Below are 23,089 nucleotides of genomic sequence, written 5' to 3' on the forward strand. Positions count from 1 at the left end.
CGTGTATGTTAAGGGCCCACTGTACCTGTACCCTTCATATACTGTACAGTACAATGCTTATTAATACCTGGACCCTTCATGTACTGTACAGTACAATGCTTATTTTTATCAGTACTGTAATGAATTAATAAAAAAGTGGGAACTTGGTAATGGAGAGGTTTGGGGGAAAAGATTACCTTCTAATTTGGCTGTCATTTACTTTTGATGTCTAATTACTAGTGAACCCTCGAAGATCTGGACTAAAAGGGGGGACCACCTGTCCGAAAACGTCGATTGTCCGAATCTTCCGGCGAATGTACTAAATGTATAAAGATGATAAATAATGATATAAAAAACACCGAAAATACATTACATATTATCCTCACCACTGGGGTTAGTTATACAGACTTTTTCCTGTGAAAAAGCCATAATTTTGAGCAACATATTACTGTACTCACTTGGTACTCAAATGTACTACAGTACACTAAAGGATTAAATTTTTTATTTCTTGTGCAAACTATATTATTTTATACTCAAATTATTTGCTATGTTACAAGGATTCCAGCAATGCAAGTTATATTCTGCTAAGTCTAGTCTGTGACATTTTATAAGATAAAAAACTTTAAGCCTAAAACTACCTTCACCCTGTCCTGGGAATGCTTCTTAGGGAGGCTTCTAAGCCCAGAACCCCCAAATTTTTGGTCCGAATCTTCCGAAATCCGGTTTTATAGGGTTCGAATCTTAGAGGGTCCAGTATACTGCATATATTGCATTTTTCCAATACAGTGTAACCCCGCTTTACTCGGTCAATTGAACCCACGGAGGCCCGCGTAAAGCGGGAAACGCGTAAAGTGAACAACGGAACATATGGGATTAATTGAAATAGAGACTGGGCCGACCCCCAACTCCAATTTTTCAGACACATTACCTATGTTGTAGTAAAAATAACTTCTTAATTTTATGATGGTATGCACACACAATTAATAATTAAGAGAAATATCAATAATATTAGGTTTTTTAACACTTACATTAGTAGAAAAGATGGCTGGGCACACGGGGATGGGGGGTTGGTTCTGAGGCAGAGGGCAGATTATTGGCCCTCACCTGTATCACTTGTATCAATTGTATCACTATCCACCACAGAGGCTTGCAGGGCCTCTTTGTGAAACCCCTCAAAGTCCATATAAGTCCATATCCTCACTATCACTAACTTGGGCCAGCTGTGGTGGGTGGCGGGTGAAGAACTTAGTAATGTTTTGATGACTGGGCGACCTTGTGCGCACCCTGCCCACGCCGCTTCCCGCGTATATGAGTAGATGCACCGCGTAAAGTGGGAATTCCGGTTCTGGCGGGGTACCGCGTAAATGTAGAAACGCGTAAAAAAAAACCCGTAAAGCGGGGTATTACTGTAGTATTTAATATTTTATATTATCAATGATAAAACATATACCATAAGAAGCTGATCACACAAGAATATATAATAATGAATACAGGGGTACAGGCAAATAAAAACGCTGGCAATGAGGCAACAATGCACTGCGTCTCAGTGGAGAGAGAGAGAGAGAGATAGAGATGTTTCACACACACACACACACACACACACACACACACACACACATTCCCTATCACCCAGAAGCATTCTGGGGATGTGGGCTAGTGTATGTCTGTGCAAGATGTGTAGTTTAGACACTCGAAAACTTTTCCCAGTAACTGGAAAAGGTTTTGGGGAGAAGGAATTCTTCCAGGTTTAAGAAAGTTGTCTGGTTTCCTGGAAATTTCTCTTACCCGGAAGTGCTCTGCGCCAATTGTTCCGGCTAACGAGGATATCACTGAAAATGGTTACTCTTGTTCCTTTGTTTATCATTCTTAATCATTAAATAGATAGATTAAACTGCTGATGTTGAAGTTATCAGAATTAATTCTCCTCCAGCTTGCACTTGAAATTATTCATCGCAGACCGGAAGCTTCACCAAAGAAGTATTATACAGAAAGAAGGAAACGTAGTGTGGTTCCAAAGCCGACTCCAGGTATAGTTTTAATGTTCTTTTCATTACTGAAGATGACTGAAGGTACTGTACTGTACAGTAATATCTGTCTCATATAGAAATTCTCTATTATTTTATCTTGACAAAATTACCCAATACAGTATAGACCATCTCTCCTTTTATGGATTTTGGCTATCTAGGTATTAAAGTTAGAGGAATATGATTATACAGTATATGGAAGTAGTTAAGTAGTGATAGGCTGCTTGTGTCAGTGAAATAGCAGCAATACCCTCAAAATTTATGAGAAAATTTTCATGTGCATATAGTATTTTATGATCTTACGGCTGTCTTGGATAATTCTTGTAATATTATCCCACCAAATCTATTTGGTTGAAATCCATGGGGCAGAGCAGTCAGGACAAGTTCATTGATTATTTACCAAATGTCTTACCACTGAAAAGATGTTGCCACTCAAAACCAAAGGCAATGTGTCATGACCTCACTTCAGTTGTGTATTCCTTGCCTGTCACTTATCATTAGTCATAAACTCTGATTCCAGGGTCAGTCCCAAGTGTCTTGCTGTTTAGTGTAGAAGATTGGGCTCTGTTACACTGTCTTCAATAAATGTATATACAGTGGTCTTGGGTCGATTGTATTATTTTCTTCAGGCATCCTTGATTTCTTTGTCATCAGCAACCACATTTCCTTGGTCTTTTCTCACACACTACTCACCAACAACATCCTTGTTTCTATCCAATATTTCCTTGCTATTCTGAATGCCTCTCCTTTTACATCTGCACTATTCAATGTGTCCTTTTCATGCTGCACTCAGCAGGACATTCTTTATTTTGGCTCAGTATCTTGCTACACTACCCCTCTCACTGTCACTGGGTGGTTCCAGTCTTATCATCTCAGCATAAAATGCTTCTCTTACATTCTGTTCATTCAACTTCTACACTCTCCTTATTGGAACACACACCTTCTTTTCTATGCACCTTTTAAACAATGTGTCACCCGCAAATAATCTGTGTTGTAAGACATTCTTCTCCTTCTATAATCTTTACTTTCCTAACAAGCTTTTTAACTGATTTCCTAATGAGAAAGTAATCAATCTATATTTTTGTTCCACCTGACTCATGCATAATCAGCCTATTCGCCCTCTTTTCAAACAGTGTGTTGCATACAACCATATTCATTGCATCCCCAAATTCAAGTATTCTTTCTCCTTCCATATTTCTTTTGCTGTGGCCTTTTCCACCATGCACACCTTCATAACTGTGTGTATGCCCCAACATGCACACCTTCATAACTCTGTGTATGCCCCAACATGATAGTTTAGGTCTCCACCTAGTTCTGAAATCTCTCTCTTACCCAACTCTGGCACAAAATGCATCAACTTATCCCAGAGCCCAGTGTAAGGAAGACAAAGAGGGACTACGAAATCAGGATAGCAAGAGAATGCAAGGCGAATCCCAAGGGATTTTTCCGGGTATATATGACAAAGGTCAAGGACAAAGTTGGGCCTTTAAAAGTCAGGGAGGGGGGAAGTGATCGGTGACAGTGAGGAAATAAGCAAAGCATTAAACAGCTACTTTTTATCAGTTTTCACAGAAGAAATTCACGAGGAAATTCCAGAGGTGGAACTGATATTTAGGGGAAATGAAGAAGATAAATTAAAGAATATCACTATCAAAAAAGTGGATGTTCTTAAGAAGATAAATAAATTAAAGAAGACAAAATCCCCAGGGCCGGATGAAATTTTCCTTCGAGTTTTGAAAGAGTTTAAAGAACAGATTAGTGGACCCCTCGTAAATTTATTTACAAAATCATTAGACATGGGAGTTGTGCCAGACTTGTGGAAACAGGCAAATGTAGTACCCATATTCAAAAAGGGAGAGCATCAGCGTCAAATTACCGGCCGATTAGTTTGACGTCATTAGTGGGGAAATTTCTTGAATCAATTACGTATAGCAAATAGCATCCGATCGCATTTAGAGAAAAGCAAATTACTCTACGACTCTCAACATGGGTTTACAAATGAAAAATCTTGTCTAACAAATCTGCTGATGTTTTTTTAGGAAAGTCTTCGAGGTAGTAGATAATGACGAAAATTACGATGTTATTTACTTAGACTTTAGCAAAGCGTTTGACAAAGTACCGCATTAGAGGCTTCTGAGAAAAGTTAAGGCTCATGGTATCGAGGGGAAAGTTTTAAATTGGATAAAATCATGGCTCACCGAAAGAACACAGAGGGTCAGCGTAGATAGTGTTAAATCTGAGTGGGGTTGTGTAACCAGTGGGGTTCCCCAGGGGTCAGTACTGGGCCCACTCTTGTTCATAATCTACATAAACGATCGATATACTGGGATCAGCAGTGACATAAGCAAGTTTTCGGATGACACCAAAATAGGGCGGCAAATTAATTCGGGGCAGGATGCAAATGCACTACGGGAGGATTTAAATAAACTGCAGGAGTGGTCAGAAAAATGCCAAATGAAATTCAACACCAGCAAGTGTAGCGTACTTAATATTGGAAGAACAAATTAATTCAATGTATACAACATCAACCTAGAGAAGTCGACTTGTGACAGAGACTTAGGGGTACTTGTAAGCCCGGACCTACGGCCTAGAAAACAGTGCGTTAATGTTCGAAATAAGGCAAACAGAGTACAGTATTACCCCGCTTAACGCGGTTTCGCATAATGCGATTTCGCATATACGCGGTGCTTCGCCAGAACCGAACTTTCACTTAATGCGGTTCATCTACTCATATATGCGGGAAGCGGCGCGGGCACGATGCGCACAAGGTCGCCCAGTCATCAAAACATTACCGAGTTCTTCACCCGCCACCCACCACAGCCGGCCCAAGTCAGTGATAGTGATAATTATAGTGAGGATATGGACTTATATGGACTTTGAGGGGTTTGACAAAGAGGCCCTGCAAGCCTCTGTGGTGGATAGTGATACAATTGATAAAAGTGATACAGGTGAGGGCCAATAATCTGCCCTCTGCCTTGGAACCAACCCCCCATCCCCGTGTGCCCAGCCATCTTTTCTACGAATGTAAGTGTTAAAAAACCTAATATTATTGATATTTCTCGTAATTATTAATTGTGTGTGCATACCATCATAAAGTTAAGATAATATTTTTACTACAACATAGTTGTGTGTCGTCAAAAAGTGGAGTTTGGGGGTCGGGCCAGTCTCTATTGGAATTTATCACATATGTTCTGTTGTTCACTTAACGCGGTTTTCACTTAACATGGTACCCTGTGGGTTCAATTGACCGCGTTAAGCGGGGTACAGTGACCCCTCGCTTAACGAGCACCTCGGTTAACGTAATTTCGATTAACGAACTGCCTTCCATAAGGATCTTCAATTCGGTTAACGAAAAAAATTCGGTTAACGAAGTTCTTACGAACCGACCTCAACATGTTTTCGCTTGCACTGACCGGGCAACCAGCTTTAGTATCAGTCCGCCAATACATTAATTGGTTCTAGGGCTTAAATTCCTTACTATTTTAGTAAATATCAAGAAGTTTATACTATTCAATAATTTTAAAAGTTTAATATTCAATTTTTTAGTCATTTTAACAATTATTGAACATAATTGAAGGTAAAGTGACTAGTTTAATGCGCGGCATCCAGCCTCTTAACACAGCAAACAGGAGTTAGTCTCTCTCTGTTTTCACTGGAGGTAACATCTTGCTTGAGACTCTCTTCAACTAAACGGTTTTTTTCTGTGTTTCCAAGCAAATTATTGGTCATTTTTAAATATATTTTACATATTGACAATACATAATGCAGTGCAGTGTTGATTTAAAGAAAATAATCTTGAATTACACCGAGAGCTAAAATTTTATGGGTGAAATGGCGCCATGGGGTGACTTCTCTTCCACCCCAATGCCTTCTCTTCTTCCTTCTCCTCCACCCCCATTCTAAATCCCATCATCATCATCATCATCATCCAGGAGCCTTCTACATACACACCTCAAAGTAAGTGAACTTTTCTACCATTTTTGTTGAAATTAGGAAATTTTCGGTGAGCTGGAACCAATTACCCAAAAACCCATTGAAACAATGGTTTCGGTTAACGAACTTTTCGGTTAACGAACGACCATCTGGAACGGATTGAGTTTGTTAATGGAGGGGTCACTGTACTACTGTATTAGGTTTTATGTCTAGAAGTATAAGTAATAAGAGTGCAGAGGTCTTATTGCAACTATATCTTGCACTAGTCAGGCCGCACCTTGATTATGTGGTTCAGTTCTGGTGCCCTTATTGTAGAATGGATATCATTTCACTGGAGTCGGTGCAGCGAAGAATGACGAAAATGATTCCGGGACTTGGAAACCTTCCATATCAAGATAGGTTAAAGAAACTAAACTTGCATTCCCTAGAAAGACGAAGCGTGCGCGGAGATATGATAGAAGTATTTAAGTGGGTGAAAGGAATCAATAAAGGCGATATAGATAAAGTTCTTATAATATCCGAGCAGGATAGGACTCGGAGCAACGGATTTAAGTTGGATAAGCTTATTGTAGGTTTAGGAGGGAGATAGGAAGGAAATGGTTCACAAATAGGGTGGTGGACGATTGGAACAAGCTTAGCAACTTTGTAGTTAGTGCTGGAATGCTGGAAAGTTTTAAAAGGAGACTAGATAGATTCATGGATGATAGAGAGTGGTAGTAACTCTCGACAGGAGCTGCCATGCACAGGCCAACCGGCCTATTGTAGACTCCTTATGTTCTTATGTTCTTATGTTCTTACCTTCTTCACTTAGCCCAACTTGTGGAGCATATGCAGAAATGACAGTCATCAGATCCTTTTCTACTAGCAGCCTCAGAACCATAATTCTCGTATTCACCCTTTTCACCTCGGGTACTTTTTCCACCCACGTTCTGGTGATCAAGATCCTTAAACCACCTGTTCCGTATTCACTTCCTTTCCAGAATAACTTGTATCTATCATTCTTACCAATGATCATTCTTGTTGAGCCACCTTTCCACCTCATTTCTTGCACATAGGAGACATCAGTGTCTCCACAATCCCACCTGCTCTTCTACTCATTATACCTACGTACAGTAGACCCTTACCAACCGAGGATTTCTCATCTGTGGATTCTGGGTATCCATGGCTTTTACTGTGTGTACCATTTCGCCAACCACAGCATTGAATTTTGAGTACCTGCAGTTCAGTGTGGCATCTTTATACCCCCAGCATGTAGGGTGTGTCAATTTAAGTGAGCAAAGTGAAGAGTTTGGAGTTTCAAAGACTACTAGTGACTAAATTATACATTTTCATGTGCTAAATTGAAATATGGCTTCAAAATATGGATTTGACCACCCCTAGCTACTTATATTTTGAGTTTAAATTCACGAAAAATTTGCAATTTTTGCATATTTTATTGTACAGTGATCCCTCGGTTAACAAACACAATTCGTTCCAGAAGGTCGTTCGTTAACCGAAAATTTCGTTAGCTGAAACCATTGTTTCAATGGGATTTTGGGTAATTGGTTCCAGCTCACCGAAAATTACATACAAAGTAAAAATAAATGCAGTAAAGTACACTTACTTTGAGGTGTGCATGTAGAAGGCTCCTGGTTGATGATGATGATGATGATGGGAATTAGAATGGGGGTGGAGGAGAAGGGAGAAGAGAAGGCATTGGGGTGAAAGAGAAGTCACCCCATGCCGCCATTTCACCCATAAAATTTTAGTTCACTTGGTGTAATTCAAGATTATTTTCTTGAAACCAACACTGCACTGCATTATATATATATTGTCAATATGTAAAATAAACTTCAGAATGACCAATAATTGTACTGTAAAAAATGTAAAAATAGTTTATTTTCAAGAGAGTCTCAAGCAAGAAGCTTCCTGTGTTGAGTGGCTGTTTGGTGCGCTAAAAACTAGTTCCCTGTACTTCAATTATGTTAAATAATTGTTAAAATGACTAAAAAACTTTAATATAAGACTTGGAAAATTATTGAATAGTACAATCTTCTTGATATTTACTCAAATGGTAACGAATTTAAGCCCTAAAACCGATTATTGTATTGGCGGACTAATACTACAGTTGGTGAGCAGGCAAAAACATGTTTGGAAAAATTCGTAAGGAATTCGTTAACCGAAGTGAAGAATCTTATAGAAGGTAATTCGTTAACCAAAATTTCGTTAACCGAGGCGTTCGTTTACCGAGGGATCACTGTATATAGCGACATTTTATCAGACAGACAGATTATCAGAAAGATTTCTTGAACTTTACCAAGGTAGCCATGTCTTCCCTGCTCCTGTTCCTGGACATAACTTCCCTACTGGCCGCCTGGCCCCTGATGTATGCCTCCCTCCTCTCTTTTGAGTAAACATGTGCTACATCAGTTGTCATCCTCATACACCTCTGTACTGACTGTGTGTGTGTGAGGGTCATACAGGAACTTCCATTGGTCTATCCAGAAACTCCATGATTGCAGCAGTGGTGAGGGAGCAAGTCAGAGGAGGCTCGGTTACTCCAGAGTTCCATTCAATAAGCTCTGAGAGTTTGGTGGCATCTGGGTTGATGTCAGGAGTCCTCTTGGGTCTGACACTGCAGTGTGTCCTCATCTCCTTCACCTCTGATTTTCAGTATCATTTTCACAGCTTCCCTCCTCTCCTCCTCCACCTCACTACACAGCATGGCCTGGAGCACAGCCTCAGTGTGTGCATACCAGGCTGATCTCTTCACTGCAGGCATCACTATTCCTACCACCTCCTTCGTCTGACTTTTGAGCAGTTTCAGCTGGTACAGTACATGCCTGGGATCCTCCACCCAGCTGTGATTTAACTTGATGTTGAACCAGTTTGGCATATAGACTCCCACTATGAATTCCACAATTGTCCTCAGATGTCTCAGGTTCTTACCCTTCAGCCCATGATTGGAAATCTGCAGAAACTTAGAGCAGTGGTGAGCCACCTACTGTGACAGCCTGGCCCAATCTCCAGGAGAACTAGACTCTTAGTTACCTCTCCTGATCTTGATGGTAGTGATGATTCTGTAGCCATATGATTGGTCTGTGCTGAGTGAGATTGAATAGAGGAGGACCAACAGTGATCCTCGTGAAGTTTGAGTTGATCTCCAGTTCAGTGTCAGTGTTTAACATCTTCCCTAGGTGCCCCAACGACTTGTTGTTACTCAATGTTTTTCCATCCAGTGCAGTCACTAGGTGTCTGAGACTCACCTCCCCCATGTGCAAGTCACAGACAATCCACACCAACTTTCTGCCGAGCTTGGCCTCCACATAATGCATTACTCCTCCCTACCAGCTAGTATTCACATTAGTGCTGTCACCTCCTATGGCCATAAGGATCTGGTCTGCTCCTCTCTCTTTTAGCTAGTTCCCCAAATGATCAGCAATGACCTCAGCATGACATCCCACTTCTGTAGCTTCCTCTGGCACAAAAGGCCACAAATATTTCCCACCTGGTTCATGCACACTGTGTAGTGTGTTTCTTTAATGATTCCAGGAAACTGCCTGTCAGTTCGTTCAACTTCCATCATCACTTTGGTGTCATCTATTCTTCCATCAAAGAAGATACTGGTGATGCCATTTTCCTTAATCTCATCAAACTTCTTAGCCAGCTCCTTAGTCAGTCTCTCCTGGGCCCTCCTCACCTTGTTGTGATCAATCACCAGTGCTGTGTCAGACTCTGTGATAAGACCAGCATCAATCCAGACAGCAGTTGCAATCTCTGCAGCCAGAGCCATGTTGGTGATATTTGCAGTGTTATATCTCTTCTTAGTCACAGGCAAGGAAGAAGTTGTTGGCAACTTATAATATGAAGACTTCGTCCTCTTCCCTCTTCCCTGCCTTCTCCAGTGTATCTCCAATCTCCTCCAACTCCATCTCCAGTAGTGACTCCTTCCTCAACTCCTTTTCTTTCTTGGCTGACTCCTCTGCCTTCCTCCTCCTCTTCTATTTGGCCTTCCTTTTCTGCTGCTGTCTATACAGCATTGCTTTCTGTCTCCTGGTCTCAAGGCAATCAGCTAATCCCATCTGGTGTGGCCCAATACTACCCACCTTTTCTCTCTGACCTCTAATGAATGCAAGCTCCTGCACTGGTATCATCTGCTCCTTCCTGCATCTGCAGTCAATGTGATCCTCACTGTTGCAGACAGGGTTGCACCCAAGCTCAATGCAGCTTCTCACCGCACAGTGACATGTCAGGATGTCCACCAATTTGTCCAATTTCATCATGAACCTATCTTTGCCTCTAGCTTCACATTGCCCATGGACACCTTCACTATCTCATTCCACAGTGCCTTCACTTTAGCCCTGATCCTGACCTCAGTGTTGATTACAGGTCCTGTGAATAGAGTGTTGTTCTTTCTCCACCGAGCCAGTAGCCCAGGAACTGTTGTTTATGAGGTGATCAACTGGGTAATTCCTTCTGTTTTCCTCACTCATTTCTTTTCTCAACAAACCATACCTCAGCAGATCTCTGGTTGTGGGCAGCTCAGCAGGGGGAAATTCCCTACCAGTACCCACTAAATGACAAATGACTTAGGTGACAACTTTGTGGTGGCCAAAGCATCTCAGAGTCCGAAAAAAGCAAATTCCGATATACAGTGGTCCCTCGGTTAACGAACACAATTCGTTCCAGAAGGTTGTTCGTTAACCGAAAATTTTGTTAACTGAAACCATTGTTTCAATGGGATTTTGGGTAATTGGTTCCAGCTCGCCGAAAATTACATACAAAGTAAAAATAAATGCAGTAAAGTACACTTACTTTGAGGTGTGTATGTAGAAGGCTCCTGGTTGATGATGATGATGATGATGGGAATTAGAAGTGGAGGTGGAGGAGAAGGGAGAAGAGAAGGAAGTGGGGGTGGAAGAAAAATCACCCCATTCTTCATGCCGTCATTTCACCTATAAAATTTTAAGTTCACTGGGTGTAATTCAAGATTATTTTCTTTAAATCAACACTGCACTGCACTATATATTGTCAATATGTAAAATAGATTTCAGAATGACCAATAATTGTACTGTAAAAACGTTAAAATAGTTTATGTTCAAGAGAGTCTCAAGCAAGATGTTACCTCTACTGACCAGAGATACAAACTGACGCCTGTTTGGTGAGTTGAGTGGCTGTTTGGCGCACTAAAAACTAGCTTCCTGTACTTCAATTATGTTAAATGATTGTTAAAATGACTAAAAATTTTAATATAAAACTTGGAAAATTATTGAATAGTACAACCTTCTTGATATTTACTCAAATGGGAACGAATTTAAGCCCTAGAACCAATTACTGTACTGGTGGACTAATATTCCAGCTGGTGAGCAAGCGAAAACTTGTTGAGAGGAATTCGTTGACCGAATTTTTTTCGTGAACTGTATTGAATATTCTTATGGAAGGTAATTTTGTTAACCGAGGCGTTCGTTAACCGAGGGACCACTGTACTGAAGTCCGATTTATCAAGATTTTACTGTATATGTTAAACTTTCTCTTCAATCAACCCGGCAAGAGGATCAAAGTAATGACAATTTCATATATCTCTCTTATTAAAATACTCAATTACTTTGGCTCACACATGAGATTTCAAATAATTTGTAGTGCACATTTACACAATATTTACATTACGAAGTAATCACAATCATCAAAAAAGAGGGAAACACATGTATTTGACAATCAAAACTCCAGCATTTGTGACTATGTAAAGTTTAGAAACAAAAAATCACCAAAGTTGAACACACACATCAATGACACATTGATATACAGGCGCTCCTCTACTTACGAACGAGTTTCGTTCCTGAGGCTTGTTTGTAAGTCCAATTGTTTGTAAGTCCAACTTTACTCTTGTAGGTACCAAACATATTGTAAAAAATGAAAAGATTATGGATATTTAGTACAGCTATACCCTTTAATTCTGCCTTAAAACCTGGCTCACTCTTCTCCTCTTAGGTAATGTTTGTTCTATCTGGAATTTTCTTCAAATTAATCCAGTCTCATCCACATTGAACACCTGTTCTGGCAGGTAACCCCCCTCAGTGATGATGTTTGTATCTCTGAAAGTTTGTAAGTTGAACGTTCTTAAATAGAAGAGCACCTGCCCAATAATAGTCATATTTAGGTTATATACCTAAACTTTGTGGCCATATACAGTGGGGTATGCTATAACGAATCTAATTGGTTCTAGAACCTCGTTCGTTATAGCATTAGTTCGTTAGAGGATTAATCCGTTCCAGGCCCCCAAATACAACCACTTAACACTGAAAAATTTCTGTGGAAATTGTAAAAAATACGGTACTTTATCTTACCTTAGTGTTGTTCAGCATGCAGGACAGGAGGCAGAGGGGGAGGGGGGATGAGAGAATTATGGAAAAGAGGTGGAAGGAGAGGAGTCATCCTTCCTAGTCCTCTTTGGTGACTGTCTTACAGGCACTTTGTCTGTTTATTTATAATTTCTTTCTTAGTTTCAAGGGTTATTAGCTTTCTCACTCGCCTTTGACGATTCATTGTTACAATTGTACACTTGTATAACAAAATAGTTATAAAAATAACACGAATTTCCACATCAAAAGACGAAATTTCAACAAGTTCAGTGGTGCACTGACTACACAATGAACCAATATGGCACCTGACGCTCTTTATGTGAGCCGCGGTACAACCATATTCATGCGCCAGACGAAATAGTCCTGTATTCATCCGCGTTCGTTGTAGGAGTTGCGTTCGTTATAGCATTCTCAATTTTATAGGTAAAACTGTTCGTTATAGGAATATTCATAGTAGAATCCGTTCGTTATAACATACCCCACTGTATAAGTAGGTAAATGGCCTTTTTAAAAAAAAAAAAAGGCATTTCTAAGTTTCTTATATAAAATGGCATTATTTGAGTAATACAGTAGTAGTTTTTAAATTGTTGACTTTACTAAAATTGACACACCCTACATCCCGCAGTCTAATGTATTCCTCTATAAATGTGAGAAATAAATAAAATTACTACTAATAAATAAAAGGAAAGGAAAAAGACTCTATTGCCTTTTGGCAATAGGTGTTCTTGAAGGTTAAAGCTTATGACTGATGACAGGTGAGGTGCACACAGCTGCTGTGACATCATGATTTGTTGCCTTCATCTTTGTATATCAACTGCTGTTACCAAAACATTATAATGTCTCCAGTTTCAGCAGAAAATTATAACTATGTAATAAATTAGTCACAGCCACTATTTTCTTGGGTGTTTCTTGGCTTTTAATCTCATAGACTTAACTGGGTAATACTGTTTATGAGTTGCTTAATCCAACTCTTACAGAAATGCAACTTCAGAATCAGTCTTCCCATTTTTATTTATTTGTTGTTTTTTCTCAGTGACTTCTTATGGTCTTTGTTGGGACAGTATTCAACTTCCTTGCCACTCATCAAATGGCAAAGAAAAGAACCCCGAACCTCTCATGGCACAGGCATATGCTGTCAAGAATCGAGTGCCATTTATGATGACATACAAAGACCCTGATGTTAAGCTTGCTGACAATATAGCATTTGAGGAATTTGTCCCTGATTCAGAAGACTTTATTAGAATCAGGGAGCAAATGAAGATAGAAGTAAAGAAAATTCTCATCAAGTATATAAAGACATTTGAAAATCTTTCTGTAACTGAGCAGCACCAGCATTCTAATCTCATGATGCAGAAGACAAAGATGGTATGTATTACACATTATTTATTGTCTCAATTAATTTTTCAGGTCCATGTACAGGTATATATGCTGTATCTTATGATTTTTCATATCATTAAAATTTTTTCACAACATCTTGTACTTTTATGTATTAATTTTAGGAAAATAGCTTACTGCAAATGTGGTCTATACACATTTTTCTTTTTATAATTGTGTTAATTTTCATCATTTCTCCATATGCTTTGTAATCATGAACCTTTTGCAACTCCTCTCCTCTCCTATAAGTATTGTATAACTTTGCATACTTAGGCTGTCCTTAGATAAACCATTTTACTGTTTACCATTTTGAACCAGTATGAAATATTGTACAGTAGTATGACAATATCATCATCATCATCATTTTTCAGCCATTTTCCATGCTTGAGTGAGTAAGCCATGATTATGTGCCATCAGTGAAGGCATCAATTCCCTAAACTTCCTGTACCCGCTTCTGAGTCTTATAACTGAGATAGTTTCAGTGCTACCTCCAGCACTGATCATGTCACTCATTGAAACAGTCCAGGGATATAACTCCATTGTTTAGTTCCTCCAGCCTAGCTAAAACCACAGGATTACCTGTACACACAGGATACTGTACTTAAATTCATCAATATCCTGCAGTATGCCATTTACTCTAATGTACCTCTTGTGTACAGTATAGTCTGGTTTTACGCCGTTAATTAAACCCATGGAGGTCGGCATATAAAGTGAAGCGCGTAAATAAAATAACAGAACCTATAGGATTAATTGAAATAGAGACTGGGCTGACCGCCAGACTACCCTTTTTCCGACACAATACTGTACATTGTAGTAAAAATAACATCTTAATTTTATGATGGTATGCACACACAATTAATATATAAAAGAAATATCAATAATATTAGGTTTTTTAACACTTACGTTAGTAGAAGAGATGGCTGGGCACACGGGGATGGGTGGTTGGTTCCGAGGCAGAGGGCAGATTATTGGCCCTCACCTGTGTCTCTATCCACCACAGAGGCTAGCAGGGCCTCCTCGTCAAACCCCTGGAAGTCCATATCCTCACTGTCACTGACTTGGGCTGGCTGTGGTGGTTGGCGGGTGAAGAACTCAGTGATGTTTTGTTGATGGCTAGCATTGATGTGGTCGTGATACAGCTGAACATAGGGCTCCTGGGATTTCAACAGATGGTTATTAGACATTTCGTAGCGATTATTGACTAGGTCTTTGGCAAGGATGAGCTTCATTCTCTCGACTAACTTGATGATTTCCTTCACGTCAGCATGTGTTAGTTTCTGCTCTTGTTGTTCTGTAACACCTCGCTGCTCACTGATGTCATCATCTTCCAGCATCTTGTCCGCAGTCACCTCAGGTTGCCTGATTACCTCCAGGATGTCGTCGTTGGTGGTCTCGGAGAAGCCTGCAGCTCTAACACCTTGTGCAGCCTCTCTGTGGCATTCTCCAATGCCACAGCAACAGACTGTGCCTCACCAGCCACCGCTTGCCTCTGCCTCCCACCTGGGATACCCTCCAACACATGCCGCCACGCGTGCCGAATTGTTGCCACAGATAGCTGCCCCCATGCCTCCACCAAGAAGTCAACAGCCTTCTTCATGTTAAACAGCTTCCAGAACTGCTTGACTCGCACTTCATGGTCCGCCAAATCTTGTTCGTGTTCCTCGTTCTCTCTCTCGCTATCGGTGCCACTCTCTAGGTTCTGCAGTTCATCCTTGATGTTGGTAAAGTAGTTTAGGACCCGAAACTTCTTGGCGGAGAAAGCAGCCTTCATGTTGCAAATCAACTCCTGATCCATGGGCTGGATTAATGATGTAGTGTTAACGGGAAGGAAGACCACTTTTACGTTGGGGTGACGATCCAGCAAAAGGGGCGAGTGTCCTGGTGCGTTGTTTAGGAGCAAAATGTTGAATGGCACATTATTTTCCTCGCAGAATTTCATGATATCAGGAACGAGACAGTTGTCAAACCAGGAGAGGGACAGACCAGAGAACATCCATGCCTTCCCTGAGGTTAGCCAGTGGGCATTTAACTTGCTCATGTCCATATTCTTGTAGGCATGCGGCTTGTGGGCTTTGTGGATCACAGACAACTTCAGCTTAGCAGTGCCAGAGGCATTGGTGGTGAACAGTACGGTGATGCGCTCCTGCATTTTGCGTCCCCGACACTTGCTAGCAGACTTGACTTCGAAGGTCTTGGATGGCAATTTCTTCCAGTACAACCCGGATTCATCCATATCGAACACTTGGTCGTCGGTGTACTGGCCTTCCTCCATAATTTCCTCTAAAAATGGGGGAAAACTCCTTGCGGCAGCCCGGTCGGCACTTGCTCCTTCTCCGACTAGCTCAATATTCGTGATCTTGTTGCGTCGTTTAAAACCTTGCAGCCACCCAGCGGAAGCACTGAAGGGCTTGCTACTGCTGTGTGGAGTTCCCGGGCGTAGTCCTGCAGTGCCCGAGTGTCGACCGCCATGTTCCTTCTTGACTGACGATTCATGTAGCTCAGTGGTTCTCAACCTTGTTTGCCCCATGCACCCCTTTCACCATATGTCAGAATGTCATTCCCCCCTCCTTGTCTGCCTCAAAAAGTGCATTCCAAATAATATGCATATAATACTGAAAATCCTTTATTTTTTCCATATTAGTACATATACATTTACAATTTTACATGGATTATTTTTATAGTGGAGTTTTACAAATTAAATGCCAATTGAAAATGTTGATGGATTTATAAAACTTGAATAAAAGTAAAATAGTTTTTTTTATATTTATAATGAATTACTTAACAGACCAAACTGAAGCAAAATGCAATAAACAAAAAGTTCAATAGAATACCAGGATATTGTAAATTTGGAATTAATTTTATTCAGATGAAGATTACAGTCAATGAGAAACCTGTGATTGTTTTTTCTTCGCCATTTCTTGGATACGCGGAGGAGTGCTTGAAAGGGCACAACGCAGGTCAATTTCTACCTCTAATCTACTACGTTGCTTCGTTTTAATTTGCAACAGAGTTGAAAAGCCTGACTCACAAAGATATGTCGACACAAACGGAAGCAATGCACGGATAGCTCTCTCTGCCACTTTTGGGTAGGAATCGCACATCAAGGGCCAAAATTCTGTGATTGATTTCTCATCGAACATATCTCTTGCTCCCGAATCAGTTTCCCCCCCCCCCTGAAAACCTGAATTCCCCCCCTGGGGGGAATTCCCCCCTGGTTGAGAACCCCTGATGTAGCTTATCAACAAACTCTCGCTCTTCAGTAGCACCTTATTGTGGCAATATTTCACCAGCGAGGCACCTACAGACTTGGTAATGTTCATGTGTTCATTGATTTTACCGGCATCCTTCTTGATAGTGCGGATCGTCGATTCATTCACTCCATATTGTCTGGCCAGATCCACCTGTCTCGTGCCTTTTCTAACTCCTGACGATCTTGTACTTTACCTCATAGCTTAAGGCGTGTCGCACCCTCTTGGGCTTGGGCCAGGTAATTCAAGGCTTTTCGGGGGTGGTTGGGGTCCAGCGGAAGCCATTGTGTAGAAAGAAAAAACAAAACTGGTTCTTGGGCACAAGTGTATATACGCGGGGACAGTGAGACTGACGCGGCAGCGGTGGAGAGCGTGGGTGACAGGGGTGGCAAGGACAACTAGACCAATCACAGCGCATGGCTGAGGGAGTGCGTGGGTGGTAAGGATACGTGGCCCGATCACATTCCGCGATGTCGCAGGCGCGAGTCTGACGTCAGCGGTTACGTCAGCGCCCAGCACCTTGCCCTGCTGCTTGCCGCGTATATGATGGCATTTACCGCGTAAATAATAATTATCTCTTCTGAACAGGTGCCGCGTAAATGGCCGTCCGAGAAAAAAATATCCGTGTAAAACAAGACTACTGTATACTGCATCTACCTTCTACACTCGCTGCACATTATTGATTTTTGACCTTACCTTACAGACAGCACATGGCCATTTACCACTATCTACCATGGATCTCTCACCCATGCCACTAATCCATACTGTATTTTTGTTTTTGTCACATTCACTCTCAAGCTCTTTAACTCCATTCCATCCTTCCACTTCTTAAATTTCTCCATTTCTTCTTCAAGACTATATGCTATGAGCACTAAATCATCAGCAAACAATAACTTCTAGGCAGACCAGTTGTAAAGTCGCATGATATTGCCTCCAGCACCATGATGGCTCAATACAGACCCCTGGTGAATTCTTACTTTCACCTCAAATTCCTCATCTCTTGCTATTTATTCTTATAATACAGTAAGTCCTCGCTTAACATCATCCCACTTAACGTTGTTTCTGTACTGCGTCGCTGAACTTAAGAGACCCAAAATTTGTTAAACGTCACGGTGATCCGATACTACGTCGTTTTGTGCCGTCACGGACTACTTTCTACGTCACATCATCCGCTCTTGTCTGGCCGCGCTATGCTCTCTCGGCTCGGCGCACTGCCCTCACTTGCAGAACGTCACAGAGTCCCCAAGCGACGCCACGCCACGCCAGTCTCTGTTCCGACTTCACATCATTCGTGTGTGTTTCAGTGTTTTTGCTCTAAAACTGCACTCTAACCATTCAAAATGGCTTCCAAATACTATTGATGCTAGTGTAGTGAGGAGGCAACATAAGACCATTACCCTTGCTACGAAAATTAATGTATTAACCCGATTTGAAAAAAGAGAACGTGCTGTGGACATACAGTAGCCGCTGTGCTTGGTTTAACCCCCACAACAGTGCGTACTCGCCGAACCAAAGCTGACAAGATTAAGGTTAGTGCTGGAAGTGGTTCTTCTCTGAGTGCTACTAAGACTACTCGTACTAGAAGCACTGTGATAAAGTGAAAAATATGCTGGCAATATGGATGGAGGACCAGAAGCAATGCAATGCCCCTGTGTGTATTATGGTTATTCAGCATAAGACCAGATCCCTGTTTGACGACATAAGGCAGAAGAGGGAGAAGGATCGAAAAAAGAAACCTTTACGGCCAGCTGAGGATGTTTTCAATGATTTAAGCATCGTTATAACTTCCAGAATATTAAGATGACTGGTGAAGCTGCCAGTAAACTGCGTAAACTGTGGCCTGAGTGCGTCAACAGTTTTACAGGATTCACGGACTTAGTCCCCGTATACTGCCCATTCTGGGGTCACTAATCCTAAGGGGATAACTTAAATTTACTCTTAATTTTAAGGTCGCTGCCACCAGACCCCCTGGACAGTATGTAGCTTGTTAGGTAGCTGGCAGAGCAAGGTAGGCATTGGGTTGGGTTTTTCATTGACCAAATCGAGAATGGGAAGAAGGGTGAAACATCAATCATGACTTAACTAATTTATTCCTTATAAAAACTTATTGCATCCTGTCACAATATAAAAAGAGTTGGCCTTCATCAGAATAACCACTATTATGTTCATTACACTTCGCATCAGTATACGTCCTTCATCAAATAACTACTATTATCATCTTCATTCTTCATAACAACCACTGAACTCCTTAACTTGGTCATTCCTTCTTACCATAACACCCAACACATCAGACTGCACCACCTGTTAGAGTATAGCGTCACATGTTATATTATAGCACCACATCGTGGGTACACTCCACACCTACAAGTATGGAACTCCTCGGTATTCTGAGGTACACATACCAGGTACCTCGTTCACACACTACTCTTGCTAAGTAGATGGGATACGCCCCAGGTAATCATACCAGTACTGGTTCCATGCCTGGTATTCTTAGGTCGCTCCACTTGGCGACCGCGAAACTTCTCAAACACAATCATGTTCTCCTATCCTGGGTGGTGATATGTAGGGTCTCCACAGATTCACAGTGGAGGTGCATAATGGCCATAAGCAGTAACATACCACACCTGGTGGGTTCCTCACAGTGGAGCAGTGGTGGTTGCTCGGCCAACGCTCTGGGCATGTACCTGTTTCGGTGAGAAGGCGGGCGTCAATGAGGGCGATGCCTTGTGTCTCACACTGAACAAGGCCTACAGTTTCCAATCTTTAATTTTCACTTTGACATTATTCTGGTTCTCTGATATTATTCTGGTTCTCACATATACACTTTCCTATCTATTGTGACCTTATGCCTTATAATTATGTATCTTAATCCTAAATTACATACTAAAGTAAGGGTCTGGTTTGCTAGTTCCTGGGAAAATTCATTGGGTTATAACAACCTCGGCACCGTACCAAAGTTTCCGTTTTCTGTGACTACAAGCGTTGTGGAATTGAATGTTATGTAGCGTAATATGAATTAAAGAGATATTAAGGATGACAATGATGTGCACAGTACACCAGCTGTGAATAGGGATATCCTCAGCTTGGCTAGACAGGTAGGCTTTGATGAGCTGGAATCAGAGGATATTGAGGACGTCCTGGCATCCCATACAGAAGAGCTCACCAACGAAGATCTGCAACAATTAACAGAACACAGTCCCGTTGAAGACGACGACGAAGAAGAACCTCAACGAACTCTAACTTCAAAGAGGTTGGCAGAATCGTTGAACATGTTCCAGCAAGCAATGCAAATGCTTCTAGATGACGACCCAAACAGAGAACGTAGCTCAAAGGTTCATTTCAGAATTGAGGACAGTCTTGGTTGCTACACCGAGATCTATAAGGAAAAGAAGATTAGTAGCACCAAGCAGTCAACATTGGATTCATTTGTTCGTCGCGGGATGGCAGGAGCTTCTTCACAACAGCCGGCAGCCGAGGAGGAGCAAACAACAACGGAGGAGGAGCAAGCAGCAGCGGAGGAGAAGCAACCAGCGGCGGAGGAACCCCAGTCAGAACAGGAGGAGGCAGCCGTAGAGTCTCAGTGACTTAGCACCCTCCTCTCCCGCCCTCCTCCACTCCCACCCTCCTCTCCCACCCTCCTCCACTCCCACCCTCCTCTCCCACCCTCCTCCTCTCCCACCCTCCTCCTCTCCCACCCTCCTCCTCTCCCACCCTCCTCCTCTGCTCCCACCCTCCTCCTCTGCTCCCACCCTCCTCCTCTGCTCCCACCCTCCTCCTCTGCTCCCACCCTCCTCCTCTGCTCCCATCCTCCTCCTCTGCTCCCACCTCCTCCTCTGCTCCCACCCTCCTCCTCTGCTCCCACCCTCCTCCGCTCCTGCCATCCTTCTCCTTTGCTCCACTACCCACCACACACTCGCTCTACCACCTCCGCCCATCGGTGAGTACCAATACAAACTTGGTACAGTAAAGTCTCCGTTAACAACGGTTCGACCAAAAACTTTTCATATTTAAGACCCCAGTTAATTTAGGACCCAATTCAATTTACTTCCTTATTTCATTCGTATTTACTACCAAAATATAATAAAAATAAAATAAAATTACATTTTCATATAAATAATAACTAAATACCGATATGTAAAAAAAAAAAAATTGAAGAGCGCCTTGCGCAAAGAAGCTGCCTGGCTAATGAGTGGTAATGCGCATCACCAGTAAACAACAGTCGGAGCTTGGCGGGCCTTTTGTTTTCACACATCTGGAACAGGAACAGGAGAAAAACTTTCTCAGGTTTCTTACAGCATTTTGCATCCCTATTCAATATGAGCAAGAGAGCAAGTGATGGTAGTGTTGTTTCAAAAGCTAATAGAAAGTGTATAAGCTTAGCTGAGAAACTAGTAAAATGACCCATTTGATCGATAAATATATACCCAAGACCAAACCCAGTGCTTCTAGGAATACGAGGGGATCCCTACACATGAACCATGCGGCGGTCGACAAAATTAAGAAGAAAACCCAGAAATTCAAGACGTGGGTTGGGTCAAACGATGAGCAAGACAGGAGGATGTATGCAAGAGCCAGAAACCAAGCAAAGATAGAGTGTAGGAGGGCTGAAAAGGAGTTCCAAAGGCTGGTTGCACGCGAGGTCAAGTCAAACCCAAAGGCGTTTTACCGCTATGCAAAGTCGAAATTGAAAACGCGAGTAGGAGTATCAGACCTGAGGCTTGAAGATGGTAGTTACGCAGATTCTGACCAGGATAAAGCTGAGGCATTGAACAGCTTCTTTTCCTCAGTGTTCACAAGAGAGGATGCAACTAACCTTCCTGCGTTTGAGGACAGACGGTTCGACACAGCACTGACCCACATTGTGTTCACAGAAGAGGGTATTAGAAATAAACTGTCCAGGCTAAAGGTCCATAAGAGTCCTGGACCTGACATGGTGCATCCTAGAGTGCTAAGGGAGCTGTGCAACGAGCTTGCAGAGCCCCTGAAGATTCTGTTTTGTAAATGCCTGGATGAACAAATGGTCCCCAGTGAATGGAAAGTGGCTTATGTGAGTCCTATCTTCAAGAAGGGCGATAGGCACTCCACGAACAACTATAGACCGGTGAGCCTGACCAGCATAATATGTAAAGTACTTGAGAGTATTATCAGAGATGCAGCGATGGAACATCTACTACGAAACAACCTTGTAAAAGATTGCCAACACGGTTTTATGCCGGGGCGCTCTTGCTTGACACAATTGCTCAAGGTATTGGATATTTGGACCCATATTCTAGAACGGGGTGGTAATATCGACAATATTTACCTAGATTTTGCCAAGGCTTTCGACAGTGTACCCCACGAAAGGCTGAAAATCAAACTGGAAGGGTACGGAATTCGGGGAAATGTCCTAGCGTGGATAGAAGACTTTCTACATGACCGCAAGCAATGTGTGGTGATTAATGGCACGAAATCGTCATCTGTACCTGTAACAAGTGGGGTACCGCAGGGTAGTGTATTGGGCCCGCTGTTGTTTGTTTGTTTCATAAATGATATGCCTGACGTTGTACACTCCTCCATACAAATGTTTGCCGATGACGCCAAGTTATTTCGGGAAATTAAGAACCAAGCGGACTGTGAAGAGCTGCAGAAGGACCTCTGTGGGCTCCAGGAATGGTCGAAGGAATGGCTGCTGAGATTCAATGTCACGAAGTGTAAGAGGATGCACCTGGGGCGTACCAACGGTAAGGAGGCGTACCATATGTCCCAACGGGATGAAGAAAATGTACTAGTTGAGACTGTGTGTGAGAAGGACCTAGGTGTGTATGTTGACAATGAGCTGAAGTTCTCGGGCCATTGTGAGAAGAAGGTAAATCAGGCAAATAAATTATTGGGTCTTATAAGAAGGTCGTTCAGATATCTAGACGGTCCGTCCCTCGTGACGATCTTCAGGAGTGAAGTGCTTCCCCATCTGGAGTACTGTCACCCCATCTGGTCCCCGAGATATGCTAGGGACTGTCAGTTGGTTGAAAATGTTCAAAGGAGGGCCACCAAGCTGGTGCCTGCACTTCGGCATCTCAGCTACCCTGCGAGATTGGAGCGCCTGAACTTGCCTAGCTTATACTACAGACGGGCAAGGGGGGACCTAGTTGAGGTTTATAAGCATCTCAGGGGGCACTACTCAGTTGAGTGTCCTTACTTGGAGCTGGCGGACGCT

At 42.1% G+C, this 23,089-nt stretch overlaps 1 protein-coding gene across 1 annotated transcript in view; it reads left to right on the forward strand.

The window, feature by feature from the left end:
* LOC121873209 overlaps window positions 1-23,089 on the forward strand; it is a 209,441-nt gene that overhangs the window by 55,293 nt on the left and 131,059 nt on the right. The window contains exons 7-8 of the mRNA XM_042376562.1: window positions 1,910-2,006; window positions 13,308-13,639. Of these exons, the coding sequence (XP_042232496.1) occupies window positions 1,910-2,006; window positions 13,308-13,639 (429 nt within the window). The remainder of the gene's footprint in view (window positions 1-1,909; window positions 2,007-13,307; window positions 13,640-23,089) is intronic.

This window comes from Homarus americanus, unplaced genomic scaffold (assembly GCF_018991925.1).
Source record: "Homarus americanus isolate GMGI-L3 unplaced genomic scaffold, GMGI_Hamer_2.0 scaffold32929, whole genome shotgun sequence".
Lineage (NCBI taxonomy): Eukaryota > Metazoa > Arthropoda > Malacostraca > Decapoda > Nephropidae > Homarus > Homarus americanus.